Source organism: Lemur catta, chromosome 10 (genome assembly GCF_020740605.2).
Source record: "Lemur catta isolate mLemCat1 chromosome 10, mLemCat1.pri, whole genome shotgun sequence".
NCBI classification, from domain to species: domain Eukaryota; kingdom Metazoa; phylum Chordata; class Mammalia; order Primates; family Lemuridae; genus Lemur; species Lemur catta.
This window is the reverse complement of record NC_059137.1, coordinates 36235090-36262345: the sequence shown is the minus strand read 5'-3', so window position 1 is coordinate 36262345 and position 27256 is coordinate 36235090. Positions and strand designations below refer to the sequence as shown.

The following is a 27256-nucleotide window of genomic DNA, read 5'->3' as shown; positions in this document are numbered from 1 at the left end:
AGCGACACACCGACGTCAGGCCGAGGCCGCCGCCGCGGGGCCTGGTTATCGCCGGTTCAGCGCAGCCCGGAGTCGCCCAGGCCTGAACTCCTACCCAGGTTCCCGGCCCCGGCCCCGGGCCCGCGAGGACACCGGAGGCCGCCCCCAGGGGGTGGGGAGCGGAGCCGCGGGTCAGCTCTGCGAGCGCCCCGCGCTGGCCTGTCCGGCCCCGCCCCCGCCCCGGGCCATGGCCCAGCCCTTGTCTCGGCCCCTCGTCCTATCCCGATCCCGGCCTTGGCCCCCGGCCCCGCCCTCGCCCCGCTCCCCCGATCGGCCCCGGCCCAGGCCTGGGTCCCAATCCAAGCTCCCCTTCCAGTTCCTGCCCCTGACCTGGCCCCCCTCCCCGACTCGGCCCCTGTTCCACTCCCTGTCACAAATCCCAGCCCAGTCCCTGTCCCAAGCCGACTCCCAGTGTTTACTTAAGGCCCTGGCTCAACCCCGGCCCTTGCTCCAGTCCCCATCACAGCCCCTGCTTCCATCCCACCCCCTGCCCTTGTTCAAGCCCCCGTACCCAGCCCAGCCCAACCCATTATCGCAGCCTTTGCCCTCATCTCTGTGTTTACCCAAGTCTCTCCCACTAGCACCCCCCGTCTCTCATACTCTGCCCCTCTCCCAGCCTAGACTCAGGTCTGGGCTCCAGCTGCCGCCAGCCCTATTGCTGCTGTTGCTGTTCTCTGTCCTTGGCCCAGGGGCTGGTGAGTGCAGAAGCAGGAAAGATTGAGGCAGGAATGGGGTTCCGGCAGGGAGGGGTGGGCTGGAGAGATATAGGAGAGGTGGGACCTGGGCAACTAGGTCACTGGGGAGCAAGTGGGGAGAAGTAGGGAGGAGAGAGGTCTTACACAACAAAGGGATTGGCAGGGTCAGAAGAGTGGTGATTGGCTTTGAGGCTCAGCAGGTGGTTAATAATTACTAGGACAGAGACTCCAAAATTTTCTTTTCTGGTGTCTATCCTGACCCCATTTTAACTCTTGCTTTCCAAGGGAAGTCTTGAGGGCTTTGCTTCTGCTCTTAGAGTTTGATGGGGGAGACATAGTCCCACACCAGAAGCCTCTTATCCAGTATGGGAAGATACAGCCTAAACCTTTGAGATATTGGGCATGCATTCAAATGAGGTTAAGAAAACAGTTTTGAAGATAACATGTAGCAAACAGATGGACATGGATTAACTGCTGTTATAATGAGTTTCTTCATGTAATGTGTCCTGTTCCAAAGAAGCTTGATTTACCTAGGAATAATTCCTGATACGTTTAGAGCAGGGGTGGAACTCAGAGGCCATTTTACAGATGGGGAAACTGAGGCTTAGCGAGGGAGCAATTTGCCCTAGGTTATACAGCTTGTAAGTAGCTGTGCTGGGGCTAGAAAAAGAGGTTTCCTAATTCCTATCCCATACTAGTGTTTTTTTTTTTTTTGTACTGCAATATATGCCTCATAGAAAAACAGGCCCAAGTAGGGAAAAGCTCAAAGCACAACATCTCTTCTTCCCTGTCTGCTCACAAGGTGGCTTTATCCACAAACTGTTCCTCATTTGCCAGGTTATCAGCCAAGGGCCACCATCCGATGAGTAAGTGACTTGGCTAGGAGAGGGAGAGGTCCAATTTTTTAATGGGTGGGATGTGGGAGGAGAATAGGGTCCTGGTCTAGGGGATGTACCATAACAATGGCCCCATCATGAAAAAATTATAGTCTTCATGGCCCCAGCCCCCAGCCACCACTGGTGAGTGGCACTCTGGCTAGGATGGAGATGTACCTGATGGAGTCTGGGCAATAATAGCTAACAGAGCAGCTTGGGGTCAGGGGTGGGTTCCATTGAGCTCTGAGGGCCTGGTTTATTATACAAACTTTAGGAGATCAATGCACATCAAAGGTCACAGCCCCTGCAGAGATGCGTGGTCACTAATGTGTCTGTGTATAACTGAGGGATCTGTGGGAATGCTGGCATATGCCACATGTGTACATGCTATGTGTTGGTGAGTGTAGTCACATGTATGTGCGTGGGGTGCATGTGTGCTGGAGTATCTTCTGAGTGCCTGTGTTATTGTGTGAAGGGGAGGGACATGTTGTGGTCCAGGCATGTTCTTCTTTAGCTCTATCTACTCCTCATACGGACAGATCCCTGAAGCTGTGAATGGGGCTGTGGGCTCTTTCTCAGAGGTGGATAGTTCCTAGGATGAAGGCAGTGTTGGGTGCCTCCCACAACATACGTAAGTAATCCATCCACCCCTAGGCAATCTCCTTGCAGGAGGGAGCCATGGGGGTGCTCAGCATTGGTTACTGCGGCTAGCAAGTTGGTCACTCAATGGAGGCAGAGCCAGTCAGGTTTTCAGTTTTGATGAGGGGCAGTCCATACTGTTGAGCCCAATTCATAGCTTCCATCCCTGCCATCATGGCTTCTTTGTTCATGAGCCCGTTGGGCAAGACTGGGCTGGCTAGGGAAGGAGAGTGACTAATTGCCATAGAGCATATAAAGCTGCAAGTTGTGAATAAAAACACAATTGCCCAGAAGCAGGTTCAGGTGCTTTGGGGAGAATTGTAATGCAGTTGGAAAAGAGTACCAAATAGGCTCAACTGCAGGCAGGGCTGCCCTCAGTGCTGTTAATGGTCAGCGCCTTGGCAATTGTGGCCTGGAGCGCAGGATGCTCTGTGACCTAATGGAGGTGCTGAGTTTTGTCTGAGGAGAGGCTGGCAGTGTTGCAGGACCATCATAGCACAGGCTGCACAAAGCTTATTGTTAACTGCGATCTCATTTCAGGAATGGAAGTTACCTCCTGGGTTTCCTAGCCCCATGCCTGATCCTTGGATCTTTTCCTTGGGTTTAGTTGACTGCAGTTGATAACCCAGGCATACCCTGCCATTCCAAAGAATGATATTTTGTTCTACCTGGTGTTGTCGCTAGCAGGGCCAGCCTCAGCCTGTGTGTGCATGTGCTTGCGTGCGTGTGTCCTTTGGGTGGTGGTAGGGAATTGCCCTAACTTCATCATAGAAATACTGGGACCTCCAAGAAACGTTCTTTTGAGGTTGGCCCAGAAGCTTTACTCATGTTTCCTCTGGACACAGCTTAGGCCCCGTTCAAATCTCACACCAAAGGCGAATGGGGCTGTGGACCCTTTTTCAAGCATCTGCCCTCAGAACTTCTTCCAGGTTCCTCCCAGAATTCTCAGCTCCTGCTCACTCCTTTTTCCCACTAGCCTATTTTGTGCCCTCTGTAGCCCCTGGCCACTTTGGGGATGTCTTAGCTAGTTCCGCAATTCTCCAGGGCCTACCATGATCCTTTGAAGCACAGAGATCTTTGTGCTTGTCTATCCATGTTTCCCAAAGATCATTCACAAGCTCTCTGAGAGTCTGCACTGAGGGACTGACCAACATTTCTCCTAACAGTAGCAATGGCTGATCAGATGACCCATCCTTGGTACCAGCTTTGAGGCGGAGCAGCCCTCCCCTAACCCCAGCAGAGGGTGCTCCAAGTTCTAATTTCTTCTAACAATAGTAGCCAGGCTGTTCAGCTCTTGGCCTTCTGCCTCCCCAGTTGTCACAGCCAGGGCTCCTAGGAAACCCATCTTCCCCACCAGTTGGTTCCATTTCCTTCATCCCTCTCAGGCTCTGTGAGCCTCTCTGGGTTCCGGGGCAGTGCTCAGCCTGCAAGGTGGCAGGTCTTCCTTGCTGACAGTTAAGACTGATCATGTGATCTGAACTTGACAGACTTGTACTTGGGTTTAAGCACGGCCTTTGAGCATGAGCACAGGCCAGTCTAGGGCCAACGGCCTCCACTTATGTAGGGCAGCTCCCTGGAGGGTGACTCCTGAGGTTGCTCCAGTTCAGTGCGGCCAACCTTAAACAGTGTTCCTCCTTCAGCAGCCTCCCTTTCCCTTTCTTTGTTATTTCAAAAACACTTCATTTTTGGAGTTATCGCTCCCATCTGCAGAAGGAGAGATTATCAGACTAGGTAAGCCTTTTGGGTATTTCCTACTTGCCTGAAAACTTCCCTCCAGGGGCTCCCCTACCCCTTGCCCCTGGTCTGTCCTGAAGCTGCTGAGTTGCCCAACTTCTCACCTGTCCTGGAGCCATCCTCCTGGGCTTCTCAGGGGCTTGTCTGAAGTCTCCAGGGCAGTCAGATTCCCCAGAGATTTACTCTGGGGACCTCACCTGCCATTTGGGCTCCTCTATCCCCATGCTGCTGAGCTACTGTGTTACCTGCACTATTATAGCAGTTTTACCCCCATGCATTTGCCTGGCTCGCTGCTGACATGACGTCTGCTCACCTGGGCTCTGCTCCTGACAATCATAATCAGGTATCTCTGCATTTCAGCGGGAGATGACCACTTCCTCCCCACCTCCCAACCTGGCCTGCTCTGAGAATATTCCCAAGTGGTTTGAGATTCCACTGGGTTACCAACTGACTGCCTCCCTGGGCCTCCCTCTGGGGAAACGCCCCCCTGGCTGCACATTCTGACCCTAGAGGGCCTGATGACTCTCCTTTCCTCCTTTCCTGGGGACTCTCATGGTGGCCTGCCAGCTCCTGTCCTTGCTTCTGCCACCCAAGCAGGCCCCTTGCAGCCTTACCACACTTTCCCCTCCCTTCTCCTGCCCTGAGCCAGCATACAGACAGCTCTTGTGAGGCTTCTGAGGGTTTTTACAGCTTCTGACCACAGGGGAACAGAAAGGGGAAGAAAATAAACAAGGAAGTCACACAGTTCCATACTGACTCCCAAGCTCCACAGGTGGAGTTCTGGCCTGCTCAGTGGCTTAGGAGTCTATGCCAACACACACACACACACACACACACCTTCCACACCTCTGTTTTGTTAGGCTTGGTAAGAGAAGACAATGGCTCCTAAGTGAGGGGCAGCTGTGAAGTCACAGAAAGGGTCCTGGTTTTGGATTTAGACAGAGCTAGGTTTGAATCCTCAGTTTGGTCTAGGTTTGAGCCTCAGTTTCCTTATCTGTAAAAAGAGGTTATTATTGTTTTTAGAAGGTCACTGCAAGGATTAGCCAGGTGATGGCCAGGGCAGCACGAGATCCAGTTGCTGGCTCAGAGACATTGTTGAGTTGGTGCTATTGCTGAGGAGACTGGCATGCCTGTTGCTTAATGGAAATGCCCTCTGTCCTGCCCTGCTCCTTTCTCTCTCTCCTGCTTCCCAGGAGGCCTTTTCCTGACTGATTACTCCACCTGCTCACCCCGCAAGCTGAGTCCTTTCCGCTCCTTTGCCAGCACCGAGCTCTTCCACTTCCATGTTCCTGAAGACACGTTCCTGGCTGTTTGGAATCTCATCATCTTCAAGGAGCAGGGGGGAACCTTTGGGGACCACTGCCCAGATCAAAGTGTGACTGTGTGAGTGCCTGAGTTAACCTCCTGACCCCCACTTCCAACCCCAGACCACTTTCCAAACTAAAGTGTGACTTTGTGAGTATCTGAATTGACCTCCTGACCCTGACCCCTGACCCTGACCCCACCCCTGTCCAGATTGAAGTGTGACTGAGTGAGGGCCATGACCTCTGCCCCCTGACCACTTCCTGACTACTGTATGACTGTGTGAGCGCCTGAGCTGACCTCTCACCCCTTACGGCCTGAACCCTAACCTGAAACCACTTTGTTGTATGTGTCAGTATAGGGAATCCACTTGTTTTACTGGTGATGAGTGACAGTTCTCCTTTCTTTTCCCCATTTCCTGCCTCCTACCCCATTGTCTGCTTTCTTCCTCTTCTAATTCTGGTCCCCCAGGTATTTCCGGTCCGGGGCACCCCCTGTCATCAATCCCCTGCACACACATTTCCCAGGGGACACAGCTGTGCCTGGGGTTTTCTCACTGACTCTCAGCTGGACACTGCCCAACCGCACCTCAGGCATCTTTAACGTCAGCAGCCCCTTACCTGGGGACTGGTTCTTGGCTGCCCACCTTCCCCAGGCCCACGGCCACATCTCTGTCAAGGTGGGTTGATGCTGCCTAGGGCAGGAGGGGCCAGAGCTGCCCTTCCATCACTGGTAAATTCCCTCCACAGGCTCCCTGGCACACCAGCTTTGTGCCAGGGTGGGCAACAGCACAGGGGTGGCTGGGGTGGGACATGGCTAGAGGCCAGCAGGTCACCTGGTGGGCCAGAGGCCACAATCTTCAGGAGGCAACTTGGGAATCTTAGGAAGACATAGTGGGCCAAGGTAAGCTGACGGGAATGTCAAGAGTTTGGAATCAGAGGCTCTGGCACTGGGAGTAGGTTCCTTCCTATGGGAATGCACAAGGGCTAATCAAGGTGGTCAGAAGCTAACTACAGACTGGTCAGATCTGCTGCACAAACCTGGAACTGGTCTAGTTTACATCTTGATTGATGATAGCTCTGAAGACTCTCTTAGGCCACAGCCCAGTCTTTAGTGCATCCGGAAGAATGCATTCCTCTTCCATCATAATTTCAGGCAGCTTCCCGCGCCCTATGGAAGACCATAAGAGAAGCCTTTTCCTATTAAAAGGAGGCTTTGGGAAGCTGGTGTTCATCCTGACTGTTGCCTCCCTTTCCTCTAAATATCAACTACCCAGGCACTGCTTTCACAGAGCAGAGGTTGTCCAAATCTGAAGGGCAAGTTCAATGGTCAAGACATTTCTCTGGTTTGGAGGGGAAGGAAATGCTATAATGTTTTCCTGCCACTCTCATGTGTTACACAGGCCAGACTCCCTCTTTGTAGTGAGGGGGTCTAGAAGTTTCCTACTCCCGTTCACCGGAGGAGAAGGAAGTTATGATGAGCTGGCCACTGTCAGAGTGGAATGGCCATGTGTGGGGTCTGTGATAAGGGTGAAGGACCAACCACGAGCAGAGCGGGGACTTAAGGCACAGGACATTGTACAACAAGAAAGCTAGTGGGGTTTGGTCATTGAGAATTGAGAGGGGCAGAAATTCCCAATCAAGTGTAGTTTTGACTCGGATATATTTCTAGGCTGAGTTCCTTGAGGGCAGGGACTCTATAACTGTGTCACACTCACCTCTTCTCCTCCTGTTTTGGCCCAGCATTCAGAGCAAGTGTTAATAGTGCCTTTGAATGGGCTGCGACACGTACAAGGACAAGTGCCTGGCACTGCTAGGGCTAAGGTAGCATCTCTAGCCCTCAGCAATAGGGCTGTTTTTCCTGAGAGTGATTTACAAGAGAACTCCTGTCAAGGCCTGGGAACCTCTGGATGAGAGCATGTTGGGAGCTTGCCTGGAAAAGGCTCTGGGTTCTAGGTAGGCCTTAGCTCCCATCAGAACTAAGGGATCTTCTGTTAGAAGGAATGCCTTCATAGGTTTTTGGCCAAATCCCAATGAGCCTGTCCCTGCTAACTCTAATTTGTTTTTTTTTTTTTTTTTTTTTTTTTGAGACAGAGTCTCACTCTTTTCCCTGGGCTAGAATGCCGTGGCATCAACCTAGCTGACAGCAACCTCGAACTCCTGGGCTCAAGCAATCCTCCTACCTCAGCCTCCCGTGTAGCTGGGACTATAGGCATGCACCACCATGCCCGGCTAATTTTTTCTCTATATATTTTTAGTTTTCCAGCTAATGTCTTTCTATTTTTTTAGTAGAGACGGGGTCTCTCTCTTGCTCAGGCTGGTCTCGAACTCCTGAGCTCAAACCATCTGCCTGCCTCGGCCTCCCAGAGTGGTAGGATTACAGGCGTGAGCCACCGTGCCCAGCCATCTAACTCTAATTCTTTATTACCTTGTAAGAGCTAATAGGGAAAATCCTTCTGAAGCCCTGCTCTAGTTATATAAAAACCATTCCCAGAGCTGGAGGAACCTGGGGCCTAGGCCTGGGCTGGGATTGTGGGAGCTGAGGCCTAGCAGGGAGTGGTCAGGGTTGCTCATGGCTGCCAGAATGGGACAATGGGGAATCAGAGGTAGCAGTACAGAGAACGGCTGCTCAAAACCTAAAGGGTGATTCAAAGTGCCCAGATCAAAGGGAGCTGGGCAGTGAGAAAAGAACGAGGCCTGACATGTCCATTTGCATCTAGATACAGCAAGTGGGGTCTGGAGGAGTGGTACTAAAACTGGAACACTAGCCAGCAGAGCTCCCCAGGGTCATGGTGAGACTACAGAGAAGAGGGCACAGTTCCCCCTTGCCCATGAGTGGCAGTGGGTCTGGACACGATGAGAGATGTAGCTCTTCAGTTAGGCCTGTTCTAGAGGTTGATGGGGTAAGGATTTTGTGTCTGGTTCTTCTAAGAATTTGATTAACTTCTGGAATCTTATACTGGCCTCTAGGCATTCTTAAGTTCTCCAGACCCTGGTTAGTTTCCCAGACTCAAGCCTTTCGGTTCATTGTCCAGAGCATTCCTCCATCTTCTCAACTTGTTTCCTCCTTGTACCATGGTTCTGACTTCCTTGAGGCTTGACAAACACAGGAAGTTATGTAGGTTCAGGGATATCCTTTGGTGCGGACTAAAGAGTCCCAGCGATAAGAAGGCAGTGCTGTTTCTAGGGCCCTCCTCAGCTTTGGGGATGAGCCTAGATCTCCCTTCAGCCCTTAGTCCTTTATGTACCTGCTTTGTGCCAGGCCTTGGGATGGGTGCTGGTGACACAGAGCAATAAGACGTGTATTACTAAGATACTGGAGATGTTTTAAGAGGGTAAAGGGGAGATGGCTAACTCAGCTTGCTAGCGTGGTGGAGGTGGTATTAGGATACTGTTAGGAAGTGGGGCCTGAGGTCGAGAAGGCAGGGAATGGCATTCCAGGTGGTGGGAGTAGCATGGGCCAAAACTTAGCAGGGGGAACTGAAGTGGTTCGGTGTGGGCCAGGTGTTGGGGTGGGTGAGGGAGGTGGAGGAGTGAGAGGAAGCCAGATGATGAAGGGCCTAGAAGTTTGAACTGTTTCCTTGTGTATATGGAGCCTTGAAAGGTTATAAAAGGGAAGTGACTTACTTGGTCCAGGCCACTCTCCTGAGTTCTAGTCCCGCACTTCCGCTAGACCCTGTGTCTGTATTACTCTCTACATATTCCTAGCACCCAGCACATAGCCTGGCGTGTGGTGGGGACTTGGCAAATTTTTATTGCCCTTCTGCCACCTTCTCAAACTCAAAGTGTCACAAACTGATCTCATTTCTTTGCCTTTCCTTGTCCCCTTGGTTCTGTCAACCACTTGCCCCCATGCCTCCATCTCGTCTTTCCTGTCCTGGAGCAGGTGTTCATTCTGAGGTGCCCAGCTGCCAGTCTTCCCTGAGGGGCTGGCTTTTGGGTTGTGGGTACCATTTGGCACCCAAATGGCTCATAGGGGGCAAGTTCTCCCAAACACTGGGGCACAGATTCTGCTTGAAGCTTTCTCTTCTGAGGTCTCAGATTTGAAAGTAAATAAAAGTAGGTAAAATAATGAAAAACAACTGCAAGGAACGCAAAGAAACAAATTGTACAGAAGAAAGGATTCTGTTGAACCCACCCCCTAGCACCAAGCATGACTCAGTATCTCAACTGAAGTGGTTAAAATCTGCTGATAGTGGCCAGGTGCGGTGGCTCACGCCTGTAATCCTAGCACTCTGGGAGGCCGAGGTGGGAGGATTGCTTGAGCTCAGGAGTTCGAGACCAGCCTGAGCAAGACTGAGACCCCGTCTCTACTAAAAATAGAAAGAAATTATCCAAACAACTAAAAATAGAAAAAATTAGCTGGGAATGGTGGCGCATGCCTGTAGTCCCAGCTACTCGGGAGGCTGAGGCAGGAGGATCGCTTGAACCCAGGAGTCTGAGGTTGCTGTGAGCTAGGCTGACACCACGGCACTCTAGCCTGGGCAACAGAGTGAGACTCTATCTCAAAAAAAAAAAAAAAAAAAAAAAAAAATCTGCTGATAGTGCTGCTTCTGCTTTCCTCCTCCTCCTAAATTATTTTATTTATATTTCAAATAGGTAATATATGTACCTGGTACAACATTGAAAGATACAAAAGGCATATGCAATGGAAAGTAAGTCTTCCTCTTCCCTTCTCCTTCCAGTCCCTAGTTGTCTTCCACAGAGTTAATTAGTGACTGGCTTTTAACTACTTCCTTATATTTCTTTCTTAAAATACTTTCTCTTCTTGGCCTTTGTGACTTTACAGAACTGTCTGGTTTTCCTCCTGCCCACTGCTCATTCCTCTCTGTCTTTTTCTGGCTTCTCCTCTGCTTGATCTGTACTTGCCGTGGCCCAATGCTTGGTCCTGGGGCAACTTCTTTTTTATTTTTCCATTCTCTTGCTTGGTGTCTCTGGCATAATAGTTTAAAATACCATCTGTAAGTTCATGCCTTTCATGAGTATTCAGCCAGCCTTAATTTCTTTGAATCTCAGGCTTTATATCCAACTGCTTACTTGACATCTCCAACTGGATGTCTAAGAAATGTCTCAAACTTAGTATGTACAAATTAAAATGAAGCTAAAAGTAAAAAAGTCTTCAATTCCCATTTCACTTCTCCCAGTCCAAGCCTCTTCTTTCTCTAGTTGTCATCCTCTCAGTAAATGACACTGTCATCCACCAATTACACAAGTTCAAAATTTAGATGTGATCCATGATTTCTCTTTATTCCTCATTTTCTCACAACCGGTCCATAAAGAGAAAGTCTTATTGACTTTACTTCTAAAGCATGCCCTGAAAGCATCTACTCCTGTCCATTTCCACTCTCAGCACTCCTTCCCCCAGCTTTCTCCTGGGCCACCACAATGGCCTTAAATGGTCTCCCTGCAATCTGTCCAGCACTCATTTACTGCCATGTTGATCGGTGCTGGCTGGCTGTGGGCAGGGGCTCTGCTGGGTCGTGGGCTGTTCCCACAGAGAAGGTATCTCCAGTCTGCAAGCCCTACCCAGAGCCTGGCACTGGCCACTCTACTTGGGCCTTTCTGAAGAAACCCAGAGCCCACACATACAAGGACATGCTAGGAATCCATCTACCTTGCCTTCCACTCCAGGATCTTTCAGACTATATCCATTTCTCACCTTTGCTCCTCCTGGTTTCTTGAGCTTCCTTGCTTTGGCCTTGTTCCTTCTGTGATGGCTGATGTTAGTTTAGCCTGTTGACTCAGTTTGGACTCTTTCATTTGGCTTCTGCCTGGGCAGCTCTTGAGGACCTGACTTCTGGTGGCCTTTCTCTGGCCCCATCACAGGGTGAAGGTCCCTATATCCACTGACTGAATACTCCCTCCACATAAAAGAGAAGGGGACTGAATGTGCACGTTATACAGTTTAAGGAAGGAGCACATCTTAACCAGATAGGTCATGTCCACTGATCCTTTGGTTAAGTCAACCATAAGCAAAACGTGGAGCCAAGTGTTTCTTCCCCTGGACTGTCTAGCCTGGAGATAGCCACCTCCTGAGTGTGAGCCCCTACCCTTGGGACTCATTCACTGCAAGATTGTTGTGGTGGTGATTCTTGCCTTGGGAGATGGGGTCAATGACATGACTTGTGAGGGTATTTCTGGTCCTTAGGGTTTGACACCAAAGATGAGGAACATTTACTTTGCATATCAGAGATGGAAGTTTCTGAGCAACTAGGTCAGCCTTCTTTAACTCAACAGCTACTTTAGCACCTGGCGTGAGTCAGCTAGTGTGCCAGGCACTGGGGATACAGGGAAGCAAAAGGCACAGACCCCTTTCCAGCCTTGTGGAGCTTGGCTGGAAGCCAGTGCCTTGGCTGGCTTATTCCATGCCTTGGGACTCAGTGGGATGTCAGGGCCTGGAATTTTTGTCCCAGAACAGGGTCTGGAGTATGTCCTGGTCAGAATAACCACATAAGTGAATAGTGGCTTCTGGTTTGTTGGGCCAGCATGAAGCCATTTGTCCAGAAGGTCAGAGAAGCCTAATTAGGAGCCCCTGCCTCCTCTAAACTGTGAGGTTTGTAGGGCTTTTATAGCTGCAAATGCTGCAGAAGGGAACAGTAACAAAAGTGCTCACTGAGGAGTGAGGAGGCTGTGTGGGCCAGGGGTGGTGTCAGCAGGGTAGAGGAGCAGGGGCCAAGGGTTTATCCAGGAGAGAAGAAGCTGGGGGAGCCGTGGTGGTTCTTCTCCACTAAGAGCAGACACACAGTCTGAGGCTGACGGAGCAGACTGTGGGGGAGCTCCCTGAGGGCAGCGTGGAGGGAGGGGAGTCAAAGATGTCGGGCTCTGGCTTCATTAAGGTCAGGGCTGCTCCCAGCTGGGCCGATTCATTTATTACATCCATCTGTGAGGTGTACACTCTGTGTTAGGCCCTGTGTGTGGAGGAACAAAAATAAAATAAGACAAGGTTAATGTTCTCAAACTGCTGATAATCTGGAGGTGGCCTGGGAGGTCATGAATGGCCCTTCATCAGGGGTGTTAAAGCACTTGGAAGGGAGCAGGGTGAGGAGTAACGGGAATTGAAGGGTCTGATTCGTGGTGGTGGTGGAGGGGGTTGGACTGGAGGCCTTGAAGGAGCTTTCCAATGCCCCTCAGAGAGCCGGTGTTCTGAATTCCTGAGGCCCTGGTGGGAGAATGGGTTGGTTTGAGTTACAGTGCTGTGGGGCTGGCCAGGAGTGCTCGGGGAGGAGGGGTTAGACTGGGGTAAGGGACAGGCGAGGCCTGTTGTCAGGAGGGCCTGGGCTTGAGTCCAAAAACAGCCAGCAGACCCTGCAGACTGAGGTAGGACAGAGGTGATCAGAAATGACTGCCCAGGCAGGAAGGACCCAGAGCTTAGACCTCGATCAGAGCAGGAGGCCAGAGGGGCTTCCTCCCTGGCCAGTCCAGCAGGTTCTGTTTGCCTTGGTTTAGCAGCACCTCTGCTGTCTCTCCTTCCGCCACTCCTGCTTTTGTCTCAGGGTCTCCAGGATGAGTGTCAGTACCTGCTTCAGCCTCAGCTGATTGTCCGGCGCTTGCTGGACGTGGCTGTGCTGGTTCCTGGCCGTCCCTCAGAGCAAACCCTCTCCCCCCACAATCGCTCAGCTCTGTACAAGTAAGTCGACTACTCCCCAAACCTGGCCCTTTCCCTCTTCCTTCTCTGGGCTTCTCAGCCTGCCTGCCTGCCTGGTCCTGCTCTCCCTCTGGCCAGACTGGACCCAGACCCCCCCAGGGTGGGTGGGATCCCTACCTCCCCCTCTCCCAGAGGGAAAGACCTGGCAAGGCCTGCTGTATCCCTGTCCCCTGCCCTCTCCGTGCCCCCTTCTTCCTAGCATTTCCCTCATTCTGGCGTTCCTCTCACCTCTGTTTTTCCTTTCTTACCCCCAACCTCTCCTCTGCCCAGGGTCTTTGTGCCCAGCTTCACATACAGGGTTTCGGCGCAGCTGGTGTGTGTGGGGGGCCATGGGGTGTCTGCCTGTCCCCTGATACTGCGCCTACGTCCCAAGGCCCCACCCCTGCACAACTCAAGCTCTGTGGCCTGTGGAAGTGCCTCGGTATGCCAGCTGGAGCTGGCACTGCCCCCCTGGGGACACTGGGTCTACGTGCGTGTGGAAGCACCATCCCGGGGCTCTGGCAGGACCATCCGCTTCCAACTGTGTGTGCGGTTGCAAGGTCAGAACCCCACATCTGCCCCAGCCACCCAGCCTGTGCAGACATCTATGGCTGGGAAGTGACAGTGACCCTCGGCCACATCCCTACAATCTCCCCTACTGTGCCCAGGCTCCATCACAGTCCCTGAAGTCCTCCCACTTGGAGCTCCAAGTCAGGGGAAGGCCTTCAGATCATTTGTTTGTACCTGACTTGGGACAACTAAAGGGCCTCATTACTTTCCTTGATTTAATCTGTTTCAGTTTCCTGGGGTAGGCAGGGACAGCCAGGACCTCTGGGACACTGTCCTTGCCAAAACCAGTGCAAGGCAGTGAGACAGCCCGTCAGTTATCTCTCCCAACAGTGTCTTCACTGCCCTTGGAGAAGGGTAGATGACCTTGGGTCCCTCCAACATGACCTAACATGAGCTGTCACCACTAGGAAACCCCTGTGACTATGGATGTCCTACACTCCCAAGGGACATTGGCTCCCCACCCTTTGCTAAATCTTGTCTGGCTTAGACCTGGGTTATGAGTCAGATCGGGGCTCTGAGGGCTGCAGACCTCAGCTCTGGTTTCCTCTGCTCACAGAATGCCCGCAGCCCAGCCTGTCCCGTGCCCTAGTCCCTGGAGCTGCCATGAACATGCCCCAGTCACTGGGCAACCAGCCACTGCCCCCAGAGCCGCCATCCCTCGGAACTCCTGTGGAAGGGCCTGGGGCCACATCCCCACCTGAGCACTGCTGGCCAGTGCGCCCGACTCTGCGCAACGAGCTGGACACCTTCTCCGTCCACTTCTACATCTTCTTTGGCCCCAGCGTGGCCCTTCCCCCGGAGCGCCCGGCTGTGTTCGCCCTGAGGCTGTTGCCAGTGCTGGACAGCGGAGGCGTCCTCAGCCTGGAGCTCCAGCTCAACGCGGTACTCTTTGTGGAGAGCTGGGAGGTGCCCTGTGGGAGAGCTTGGAGGGGAAGGTGTCAGGGGTGTGGGGGCCCTTACCTCTTCCAGGAAGCTTGTCCAGGTTACTTCCACCCATCCTGCCAATTAGCCCAGTTCCAGTCAACAAACATGCTCTGAGTATTGACTCTGCTAGGAATGGTCAAGTCAGAGCAATCTGAATTTTCCCAATTTTGTAGGCTTACCTCTCACGTATAAACGGCCTTTCTCTATGGTAGTTGTCCACTTTTTCTTGCATACCTCCTGTGATGGGGAGTTCATCACCTTTTAGGCCATGCAGTCTGTGTTTGAACAGCTCTGATTGCTAAAGACCACTTTCCCATCAACCAGTCTGAGGCCTGGTCTATGGCTTGGTGTGGTCTTTTATGGGACATGGCTCAAACTTTGTAGTGGTCCTGCTAAGTCAGGACGGAGCTGGCTCTTCAATCTGAAGATGTTCCTTATTTTTGTACTCAAATTCTTTCTCTGTTCTGGCTAAGACTGTATGTACTTTATGTCTGCTTATTACCATGCCTTTGGGCAATGACAGTGAGGTCTTGATTTGACCTTGAAACTGTAGAACCCAAATTAGAGGACAGCCTTACCCACATTCTTTCTTTCTCAGTACTCTGAGAATAGAGGCCCAGCCCCCCTGCAGCCCCTCACCCTTTCCCTGTCTGCATTCTTGTCCATTCCCATTAATGAGCATGTTTACATTCCACCTGTCTGTATGCCATGACACTTGCCACACACCTCTATTTATTCTGAAAGGTATATTGGCACATCTGCTCTGATCTTTCCCTCCAAATAGTTTGATTTTTTCCCCTTGGATCAGACTGGATATTTGGATCAGAGAACTGCATAGCTATAGGACATTTTTTTTTTGTCTTCCTCCTAGAATGACTTTCACTGAATAATATTAATACTTTGGCATATCGCTCTGGATTTGCATTAAGGGAAGTTATAAGCAAGTTGTATGAAACTCCTGTGGTTGAGGACAGAATGCATGACAACTCGCAGTGCTCCTTCAACCAGAATTTATCTGAGAACCTCCCCTTTGGATGCTGCGACTTTCCAGAGACTCTGATTAACTTTTATCTCATGTATTCACGAATCTTCCTCCTTTGCTTTGGTTTCTTAGAAGTCAGTATCAAATATATGGCCCACATTAAGGAAGACTTTATTTTCCTATCCTGATTAAGTTTCCCTCATGCATTTATTTTTATCCTGTTTTATGTATTTAATAAGCTGCCTCAAATCTTTCTTGACTGAGGTGAGCTTATGGCATCTTGTTACCTTTCTTCCTGTAGACAACCCCTTACATTCACTCTTGCTGATATCTGGTTTCTTTTAATCCCAGCCAGGCTGCCACATTTAATCTCTTGGGCATTCTGTTACCACCGTTTTGTGTCTAGGATCATTTCACCCAAGGAGGAGTGAGTTTCTTTACACTCCTCCTGCCTTCACGTCCAAGTGAAGATGATGGGAAACCTGACAATTACTTTGTCTATAACTATTTAAGTTTCTAAATTCAGCAACAACTCCCACCCCCGCCTCCCCCCTAGTAAGCTAGATAGGACTGAAAACGAGGGTGTTCTCTCTTCCTTGGACAGAATTGAAACAATTCTGCCCAAAGAAAAGATTCAGAATGGGCCTTTGCCTTCTCATCGGTCTTTGAAAGATTTCTGCTCTGGAGGATCTGGTGTTTTCCAGTTTTTCTGTTCCAAGGCTGGAGGAGAGAGAGCAGCTTTGGTGTGGAGAGCCCAGGAGGAATGGGCTGTCCGTTGAAGGTGTGGGTTAACAGGTGTAGAAGTCTGGCCGGGGGTGGTGGTCGGACCTGGAGGGTGGAACGGGGTTGCTGGTGGTCACCTCCATACCTGCCCTTCCCAGAGCTCCGTGCACCAGGAAAATGTGACAGTGTTCGGATGCTTGACTCACGAGGTGCCCTTGAGCCTGGGGGATGCAGCAGTGACCTGTTCCAAAGGTGGGGTGAGGAATGGGAGAGGAGAGGAGGCAGGAAGTGGGGGTGCGGGTGATGGAGGCGGAACGGGGTAGGGGGTTCAGGGAAGTGGGAGCAGGTGGGTGAGGGTCCTTGGGTCCTGACCCTACACTAACCACCCCCCTCTCACTGTTCCTTCTCCCTTCTTTCTTTAGAGTCCCTAGCCGGCTTCCTCCTCTCCGTCAGTGCCACCTCCAGAGTGGCCAGGCTGCGAATCCCGTTCCCACAAACGGGGACCTGGTTCCTAGCCCTCCGCTCCCTATGCGGGACGGGGTCTCGGTGAGCAGCTCGGGGCAGGGCGAGGGCGGGGCCGGGGCGGGGGCGACCTGCGGCCCCAGGTGACTGCGTGTGTGCGCAGGTTCGTGCGGTGCCGCAACGCTACAGCCGAGGTGCGGCTGCGCACCTTCCTCTCCCCGTGCGTGGACGACTGCGGGCCCTACGGCCAGTGCAAGCTGCTGCGCACGCACAACTACCTGTACGCGGCCTGCGAGTGCAAGGCTGGTGAGCGGGCTGGCGAGGGAGTGGGCCGTGTGGCCTTCGGGGCTGACCTCGGTGGCCTGGGCAGGGGTGGACGTGTGGGTCTGTGGGCAGGCGGGAGGGGCGGGGAGGACCAGCCTGAATTGGGGGTGGGTTTGGAGAGAATGGGAGCGCGGAGCCAGGGTGATACCCATGGCCTCGGGCTTGGCGAGAGGCCAGGAGCAGAAGTGTCTGCCGAACCCACGGCTTCGTCTGTCCTCTTCCACCCTGTGCGCTCCCCACCGTTACCGTTACCCGCAGGGTGGCGGGGCTGGGGCTGTACCGACAGTGCGGACGCGCTCTCCTATGGATTCCAGCTGCTGTCCACACTCCTGCTCTGCCTGAGCAACCTCATGTTTTTGCCACCCGTGGTCCTGGCCATTCGGAGCCGATATGTGCTCGAAGCTGCTGTCTACACCTTCACCATGTTCTTCTCCACGGTATGTGGTGGCGTCTCCGTCTTCACTGTGTCCTTGTACATGGTGGTGCGTGAGAGTCTACATTTCCAGCATGTTCTCCGTGGGTTTGGGGATGTCTTCCACAGCAGTGCTTCTAACCTATCACGGCATGCACAGAAAATGGTAAGTTGTGTAAGGGACATTGGGGTAAATGAACACAGCTGTTTGCAACTTCATGTAATTCGTGTAGGTCTCCAGCTGCCCCACACTCTGTCCACCCTGAGGGCCGAGGGGACCTTTACTCAGCACACTGGCTGAGCAACTGTCCTACAGTATGGAATTGTATGGAACCTTCCTGTTCTCTGTGTAGGGGCAGGAAATCTACACTTTCATCCACACCTGTGTGGAGTGTCTTTACCTTCATCACGTCTTTCATGCTGTGAGGGCTTAGCTACTCTGGCATGTTCTGCATTGTACTGGAGATTTCTACATCTTTAACATATTTGTCCTTATAATATGAAATGGTGTCCCCCCCCCCCCCCCCGCCCCATACAGTCACCAGGCCTCTGATTTCTCATGGCATCCTTTGGAAGATAGAGGGGATATCTATGTTGGGCAATTTATAGGACAGTCTGATTCTCAGAGTTCTGAGAAATTTTTTGGACTTAACTGTGTCCTGAGGCATTATGGGAAGTGGCAGTATATATAAAATCCCAGCTTAAAGGAGTATATTTTGATGAAAATTAATATAATTTTAAACCTCTCTCCTCCCATTACAGAATTTCCACAGTCCCTTCCCTGTGTTTTCCCACTCCTCCATAATCAGATGAGTTCATGTTATAAGCAGGCATCACAGATATAAGGAAAGGTAGAGAAGTGAGTCTATAATGTGACTTAACCCCTAAGTAGACTGTTTTCCCCTTGAGGTGCTGCATCTAGGGATCTTTTCATCTCATCTCTGGGTTCTTGGCATCTTGTGATGTACAGTGTCTGCCTGTGAGCTTTTAGATGGATTCAGACTGTCCTCAGGCCTTGGCGACAAGGATATCACAGAAACCAAGACATGCCTCCCTGGCATCCAGCGTTGCTAGATCAGACATGTGTCCAAATTATACAATCCTACTTATCATTTGGGAGAAAGCAGAGGGCAAATGTGCTGAAACCGAGGGTCACGAGTCCTCCCAGGGGTTCATCCATAGATGAGGAAGAGGCTCTAACCATGCTGTATAGAGAAACCTTGGTCCTTTAAGCTGAGTGAGAGGAACATATTCCAATTTTGCTTGGCTGGCTCCTTTTAGACCTTCTGCGACAGCGCCTCATTCTATTTTTATATTAGACACTATCACTTTCATATTGCCAGATGCCCTTTATACTGTGGCTCACCAAATTCTCTAGCAACAGCTGTTCCGCCAGCCCACTCTTGGCTACATGTAGATCTAATGTGATTCACTGTTAGTAAGAACACCTAAGTGTGTCAGGAGCCTGGAGCATGTGGGGAGAGCATGCTCATTCTCTGGACTTGACACGAGCATCCTAGGCGTTGGCTCCAGAGTGTTCTCTGCTAGATGACTCTTCTTTGGATACAGTGGCATATCAACCTGAAAGAAAAAAGACTTTTCCCTTCGTAGAAACGCTGGGAGAGCTTCAAGTGCCTGGCACCACATAAAGAGCTCTCACTTTCTTAAATACGGCCAAAGACTAAGGAAAAGCTACTGGCTTTGAGGTGTTGCCTTAAGTCCTGCTCTAACTCCTGCTCTTTCTCCACATGAGCCAAAACACAGAGCTGCTGGTCCTCCAGTTTCCCCAGCGGTTTTCCCTGTTGTCCCTCCTTTGCCATTCTTTACTGAGACTTATTTCATTCTGCAGCAGGGTCCATTTAAGGACCCATTGGTCATATTGCAGCCTTCAGTACCAGGACGGTAGATGACAGTTACCTTCCTTGTCTCCAAATAATCCAGGACAATCTTTACCCAGGAATAGCACATCTATTCCTATCCAGGACATAGGAGCAGATAGTAGGTTTTTAATTTAGGAGTTTATAGATGTCAAATATACGTAAAAAACCAAAAACAGGCTAGAAATGTAGCACTTGATTTTGTATATAGCCAAACAATTCAGATAATGATAACAGCAAAATGGCATCTACTGAATGTGTGCTATGTGTCAGACACTGCTAATTTAATTCTTGTAATAGCACTATAATTATTATTATCTCTTTTTGTAGATGAGGGAAAGTTAAATACTTTGCCTGAGGTAGACAGCGAGTATTTTACTGTACAATCTTGGTGAGCCAAGGTTCTCACTCAGGCTGACTCCAGGTGCCTCACGTGTAATCACTAAACTACATTGCCCCTCTTGCACCAGGGCAGTGAGCATGCATTGATAAATTACTAACCTGACTTCAGTTTCTCATAAATCCTAGATTATGTACAGAAACACATGACCTTGGTTTATTAGCTTTCCCCAAATTCTTAAAAGATAAGCACCAATCAGGAGATAAGAAAATGCAACCAAACCAAGTGTAAAAAACCATCAGGGAAAATGTATCAAACATTTCAGTTGTGCAGCTCTAACCCATACCGTCCAAGCCACGTATCCTTCACGGTGTTGCTCAGGCCCTTAGAATCAGATCCCACATCAGCCTTCCTTGCTGACTGCTCACATCCTGGCTGTGAGCCCACCTTCTCATGACCTCTGCTGTTCCCCAGACCGTCACAAGTAATTCTCAGTGTCCCTTGGCAAACTCCCATAACTGCTCCCAAAAGAAAATGGAAGCAGAAAACAGAAAACAAGTGAGCAACAGTAAGTTCCATTATCTCTCAAGTGTAAATATCCCAGTCTTTGTGTGGATTAAATATGTTTGCAGGTATAGTTTTACATTCTGTGGTGCCTGGATGCTCCATTTTGGAGCATTAGATGAACTATAGCTATAAAAATGGGAATTCCACAGAAAAAAAACAATTTAGGATAATTTTCCCAAATTACTTCATAAATAATGGCTAAACCTGAGGAAGTTAGATTGGATCAACTTAGATTGGAATTATATTAATAGAAGCCAATTTCTAGTCTAAATTTCTTTTCTTGAATTCCCTGATTTTTCTGTGTAGTTTCTATTACTTTTTATTGCTGTTGACAAAAGAAATACCAATCTAAAAATTAGCCCACAGTTTTTAGTGGAACAATTCCCTCATACTGCGATTTTAACTCTACCCCTGTGGATTTTTCACAACCTTAAACAATCTCTTTGACCTTTTAGTATACTTGGTGAATAACCAGTCATATATTATTAGTGAGATGATTTCCCTAAAACCTCTCCACTCCAGAGACAGTATCTCCATTTTTCTTTCCTCTTCTTTCAGTATAGAGAAATTCCTAGGAGATAGTCAGCACTCAATTAATTATTCTTCTAATGTGTCTTCAGTATTTGGTGATTCAGCTTTGCTTTTTCCTGCTGATATATATCTTCCATTATCTGAGATTGAAAGATTTGTTGTAAGTCCCTCTTGCAGAACCTTTTGGGCATTTCCTTTTATACACTTGAAAGTCAGGCACGTGGAGCCAAGTCCTTGGTTAAGCCTGAAGTGCAAAATTAGTGCTTTAAAATAAAACTCAAATCATAAAACAGTATTTGGTAATTTAGTATCCCCTAGTACTTATGTCTGGCCTTAGAGGCAGAAAACAATCAATGTCCTATAGCTAAAATAGAAAAAGACCCAAATATTGATTTGTTTAGAAACTAAATTAACTCCCAGTGAATCAGCATACATAAGAGAAAGAAAGAATTGAAAAAAAATCTCTTAGACATCTTCAAACATTAATTCTAATGCTGATATGGACCCACAAGAAAAATCTCTGAAAATTTCCCAGTAAGAACTTATTTTTTCAATTTAATAATATATTATGAAGGAACCAACCATGTTCCCAAACTAACAAGCCTTTTCAAAAGTCTAGGCATTCTTAGGCAGTCTCGACCTGCAGGAACAAAATTCTTTATCTCCAAAGTGAAGGAAAAGAAAGAAGATAGGCCCCCACGTTTAAGTCTTACAGCTTAAAGGAATGAAACTCAAAGTTTCCCAATGCCAATTAATATCCCTAGATTTTCCTTTTTATTTTATTTTATTTTTTCTAAGGTCCTAACTTCTCCCTTTCCACCTTTGTCTGTTGAAGTTATAATTTTTGCAATTTGAATGACCAGATGAAATCTTTAATAGGGTCAGAGGAAACAAGAGCAACTTCTTTTTCATCCTTTGTCTCTAGAGACTGACATTTGGGTGTGTTTTCCAGTTCTGCTGGGGGCAGCCCTGCATTTGAGCTGAATTCTGTCAGTTTTCACAGCAAACCTGGTTCACTTTCCCTCTTGCTTTTCCCTAAGGGGTGAGGGATGCTATTTGATTAAGGTTGGGCTGTCATTGCTTGTGATATGAGTTTGGGATATAATATTCCTTTTCCTGAGTCATTCTTCCTGCCCTTGCCCCCACCTTCTCATTCTCAACTATAACTCATTCTGACAGGAGACTGGTTTCTCCCATTTCCATCCTTTCCAGAAGTTGTGGAGACCCCACTGCTGCCAGTAAGTGAAGGACTTGTGGTATTGCTCAGCTATCTCTTTCCTGAGCTGTGGACTGTATGTCCCTGTCTTCTACCCACAACCCAAGGACGTGCCTCTGGAGGGCCTGGGGACCTGTCTCACTGAGGTCTATAAGGCTACCTCTGTTTTGGGATCAGAGCCCTGTGACTTAGGGTTGCCTTTTAATAGATGATAAAGAAACTGATCTGGGCTGAAAGCAGTGCCCAAAGGACCCCTTCCATCAATGATCAAGCCACATCAAAGGCCACCTTTGGGTGCCACAGCACTCAGTCTTCTGCCCAAGCTTCATTTCAGCCTGAGGTACTTAGCCCAACCCTGTCTGCAACTACATCAACTTGTTTCTCCTGCCACAAGATGTCTTCAGTAGCCATGGTTCCCAGAGGACCTCGGGTAACATGGTGGGGACGGAAATCAAGATTGAGTCACAAAATCTTAAGAAACGTTTTTTGATCTCCTAATGTCTGTTGACACGGTTCACGGTCAGCTCCAATGAGTAGATTTTGATAAAGTTTATATAGGTCAGAACCTTTTTTCTCCAGTTATAGCCTTTTCGTTTTCTTAACTCTGCTTCCATCACCACAACAACCCATTCTTCCTGACGTGGAGCAGGGGATGTTAGATGACAGGAGTGAGCATGCCCCTGTGATGTTTGTTCTCAACCTGGAGCTGTTTGTCCTCAGACATCCTGTTCAAGATCTTTTCTTTTTGATGGGCTCATAAGGCACATGATCACTAGGAAGTCCACAGAGGAATACGTGTTCTCATCATCTTGCGCCAAAGACATCCTTACAGCTATGCATGTTCTTATTGTCTGTGCATCAGTAAGTACTGAAATCACATAAATTCTACCTAGAAATTCTAAGAAAGGTGACAGCAGATGTTCTAAGATAAATAGAGCACAGGTTATCCCTGGACAACCCTTTACATGAATAAGAGAATGCAGGATGCCAGAAGCCATGGCCCTGTGCAGAGAGACACAGGGGTTGGGACCACAGACCACAGGGGGCTAATGGCAGACCTTGGTTCCTGAATTAGGATGCCCAGTATAACTTGATCCAGTTCCACCTGTGTTCCCTGCATCCCCTTCGAACCTCCTCAACAGCCTACTCTGCTGTGTTCTCCACAGTCCCCTCTCCATACTCTTCTCCATGGTGTGAGTACCATGCTTTTCTCCATGGCCTTAGGAGCTGCCTTTTTTCTTACTGTGCATCCTGCTGCCTGCATTGGGTGGGGGGATAAGGGCCAGTTACTGAAAGTCCTGACACTGAAGCTCTGTTCTGAGTCTGAGCTATCAGGGGAAGCTGGGACCTGGAGGGGAGGTTTGGGGTATGCGCTGGCCCAGAGCTTGGGCCAGGGCTGGGGATTATAGGTGGGGCCCCATGATAAGGAGATAGAATTGGCCTCAGCTTAAGTTATTTGGACCCCTTGGCCTGACACGCTCCACAGCACATTCCAGAAAGGTTAGGAAGGTTAGGAAGGGGAGGACCAGGGTCAGGGCTGCAAGATACATACAGCTGATGAAGCAGACCAGGCCTCCCTACCGCATTCTTCTCAGGAGTAGAGGAGTCAGGCATTTCCTCTGCTTCTCTGACAGCAGCACACCACCCCTGTGACCTCCTCCTCCAGTTTTGTAGACCTGGACATTTGCCTCAAGTTCTCTCAATGCCTGTCATTTCTTCCTCCAGTTCTATCATGCCTGTGACCAGCCAGGCATTGTGGTTTTCTGCATCATGGACTACGATGTGCTGCAGTTCTGTGATTTCCTGGGCTCCTTAATGTCCGTGTGGGTTACTGTCATTGCCATGGCTCGTTTACAGCCCGTGGTCAAGCAGGTCAGTCCAGAGGGGGCCCGGGGGTGGGGGGGCAACCATAGCCAAGTTTATTGAAATCCACCCCTGTCCTCGCCCTGGGGGCATTTCCGAGTACCTCTTGCCATCCTGGCCCAGCCCCAGGAGTGCTGTCACCTGGCTCTAGTCCAGCCCCAGGGTCCTCTTTCTCTAGGTGCTGTATTTGCTGGGGGCTATGCTGCTGTCCATGGCGCTGCAGCTTGACCGGCATGGACTCTGGAACCTGCTTGGACCCAGTCTCTTCGCCCTGGGGATCTTGGCCACAGCCTGGGTAAGGGTGGGGAGGGCTGTGGGGGGGTCTCAGCAGGGCTTGGGTGTAGGGCCCTGGGTATCTGGTCCCCAATTTAAAGTGGGCTTGGACTCTGTCATCATCACCTGCTGCTCATGGTGCCCACTCCAGTCTTGGCAGGTGCCTTTAGGTCACAACCGGGGCTCAGAGGAAGCCTGAGAGTGACTAGCTCTGGTTTGAGTTCCAGGGCCTCGTGTTCCTGAGCCCCACTTCTCTGCCTCCCCCAGACAGTACGCAGCGTCCGCCGCCGGCACTGCTACCCACCCACGTGGCGCCGCTGGCTTTTCTACCTATGCCCGGGCAGCCTTATTGCAGGCAGTGCCGTCCTACTCTATGCTTTTGTGGAGACCCAGGACAACTACTTCTACATTCACAGCATTTGGCATATGCTCATCGCTGGCAGCGTGGGCTTCTTGCTGCCTCCTCGTGCCAAGACTGACCACCGGGTCCCATCTGGAGCCCGGGCCCGGGGCTGTGGTTACCAGCTATGCATCAATGAGCAGGAGGAGCTGGGCCTTGTGGGCCCAGGAGGGGCCACTGTCAGCAGCATCTGTGCCAGCTGAGAGGAGCTTTGGGCCTGGCCCTGGGGGGATATGAACCCTTGCTAGGGTTCTTCCTGGGGACATGGAGCCCTTCCAGGAACTGGAGACAAGCTGTATTTCTTGAGGACATGGAGTCTTTTTCAAGAACATAGAACTCTTTCAGGGACCCGGAGCCCTTCCCAGTACATGGAGAACTTCCTGAGGGCTTGGATTCCTCCTGCATCCATAAAGTCCTTCCTAAGGACTGGAACCTATGCAGGGCACAGAGCCCCCTCAGGACCAAGTTGTCCCTCCCAGGGATATGGAACGCTCCTAACGACGTGGATTCCTTCTCAGGGAGACAAAGCCCCGTCAGGAACATGGCATCATTCCAGAGGAAATGGAGTCCATCTTGGGGAAACTGAGTCTCCAGATTTTCCCGGAGGCTCAGCCACTCTAGCCTCAGGTTTCCTTCCCAGGGGTGGCATCTGGGCTGTGCTGTGCTGGAGAGGAGGGATTGCAGGGATGGATGGGGTTGGGGCTGGCTGGGGTGGCTGGTGTCCTGAGTTGATGCAGGTGGAGTCTGTGTGTCTCCAATGAAGTATGTGCTGGTTGTGTGCTGCCTTCTTTCCTGGGGTCAAAGGTGTGGGGAAGGGGCAGGGGAGAGGGAGTCTGAGGAAATCAGCAGGGGTGATGGGAGCCCAGCCAGAATGAGCTGCTGGGAACTGCCCACCATGTATGCACTTGCCTCCCTCTCATCTGGCACCTTTGTTAATTTTCAAACACTTCCTAATGGCTGTTCCTCAATTCCTGTTGATCTCAGTGTGCAATAGCTGAGGTGTGTGCATGTGTGTGCATGTGCTGAAATTGTTTACATCAGTGAGACAAACCTCCCTTGTGATGTCCACACCCAACACAGAAGGAAGCCGAGATCCCAGGAATTTGGAATAGCAGGTACACATCTCAGATGTGCAAGAAATATCACAACAATATAACTTCTATTTTGAGCCCCTATTTTTCCTGAGTGCCAGAAAAGATTATTGGTCAATTCAGGGTTTCTTCTCTTTCCACAAGGGTCATAGCTGAGTTCTGAGGGTCTTACATGATGCCAGGATGTTAAGGGAGTGTTCTCTATGGTCACCAGTGTCCATACTTCATTTGTCCCCTGAGACTTCCATCTTCCACCTGGTCCCCAGTCAGAGGTCCCAACAGCTCATCTGGGGTACAGGGAGGTTTCTTGTTTCCATCTGCACAAGCCTTTCAGTCCTGAGGTTCTCTCCGCATCTGTCCACATGCAAAGACCCATGAGTTTGTCTGAGGCCTTGGCTACCCAGACACACCTTGAAGCCATTTCTACTCTGGGGTTCTGTTCTGGGTTTTACTTGACAGACAAGGCATGAGTTGCTCCATCTGTTAAATCCTGCAAAGCTATCCAGGGCTCCTCCCTTTGGGTACCCTCTGTGCCAGTACTCTCACTACTTGCCTCCTCTCTCTTCCTCCCCCTTTTGTTAATATGAATGTGAAAAAGCCTTACTTTCACTTGCCTTGTCTCCCAAATCTTTTATCTATGCCTTAAGTCTTTTCTGTTCCCTTCAGGGCCTAGGCTTTTGAAGTGCAAAAGCCAGGAAAACATCCTTTTGTTCTCTGTTTTCTGCAATCACATGTCTTCCTTGGGCCACTGGGCAGAGAATGTTGTGGCCAACTGAATGGTGAGAAGGAGTGAGGGGGTGTGGGCTGGGTGTCTGTTCCTATCCCAGAAATATTATTCCATCACATTAAGATGTATACAGCCAGGTCACTAGGATGCTTGGACATGAATAGCTGGGATTCAGGACAGGGTCAACAGAGCACAGAAGGCACTGAAGAGGGGAGACAGAGCTGGGACACACCCAGCGAGGAGGAGTCAGAAGGGGTTCCCTGGGGGGCGGTATTTTAATGAGGATTAAATAAGTTTCCATAATGCCAAGATGTTGGGACAGTGTTCTTTATGATCACCGGCATTCATATTGCATCCCTCCCCTGAGATTTCCATCATTCCATCTGATCCCCAGTCAGCAAAGCACTTAGAACACTTAGTACAGTGCCTAGCTTGGTACATGATGCATGTCCAATATATGTCACTAAAGGTCACCAAGTGTTTGGACATGGGGAGGGAACAGCAAGGGGAAGATAGAGGAGCAGGAAAGACTGATACTTACTCAGGGAACTCCTGTGCCTGGGGTGTGAGTGTGTGGGTGGAGTGGGGCAGTGGAGGCAAGCAGCCGTCTGTGCTTGGACAGATAGGGGGTGGTCTAGCCTTTATTCTGCCAGAAATGAGGAGCCATTGGAGAGATTTAAGCAGGAGAGTAGCATGATCAGATTGGTGTTTTGATGGCTGGGGCAGAGTGTGGATTTGGGGGAGAGTTTGAAGGGCCAGTGTGCAGTGACACAGCTGTTGCAGTATTTGAGAAAGAAATAGTGAAGGCTTCTTAATTAACACGGTATCAGTGGAAAGGAGGGAACCAATTTAAGAGCTATTAGGAGACGAACTCTGTAGGACTTAGTGACTAATTGGATCCATGGGGTGATGAGGTACAATAGAAAGTCTAGGATGACTGCCATGTTTCTGACGTGGGTGTGATGGTGCCATTCCTTGACACTACTTTGGATGGGGAGATGATGAGTTCATTTTTGGACAGTTTGAGGTGCCTGTGGGATTCCTGGGGTAGGGGGTGGGAAGTGGGC

At 50.1% G+C, this 27256-nt stretch overlaps 1 protein-coding gene across 4 annotated transcripts; it reads left to right on the top strand.

Moving 5' to 3' along the window:
- Positions 1-6: 6 nt before the first annotated feature.
- Positions 7-26498, top strand: TMEM8B (transmembrane protein 8B). Of its 4 annotated transcripts, none has more exons than XM_045562832.1 (13): positions 7-734; positions 5176-5365; positions 5756-5963; positions 12777-12910; positions 13199-13467; positions 14034-14359; positions 16265-16358; positions 16529-16652; positions 16732-16874; positions 17151-17329; positions 23561-23707; positions 23877-23993; positions 24243-26498. In XM_045562832.1, exons 1-13 carry the CDS (start codon positions 227-229, stop codon positions 24606-24608), a joined length of 2805 nt encoding a protein of 934 aa, XP_045418788.1. In that variant the 5' UTR covers positions 7-226; the 3' UTR covers positions 24609-26498. The 4 variants fall into 4 exon arrangements, with proteins under 4 accessions (XP_045418788.1, XP_045418789.1, XP_045418790.1 ...); XM_045562833.1 differs by having other exon boundaries at positions 18-734; positions 24239-26498; XM_045562834.1 differs by lacking the exons at positions 5176-5365; positions 5756-5963 and adding an exon at positions 9883-9938 and having other exon boundaries at positions 18-734.
- The last annotated feature ends 758 nt before the right edge of the window (positions 26499-27256 follow it).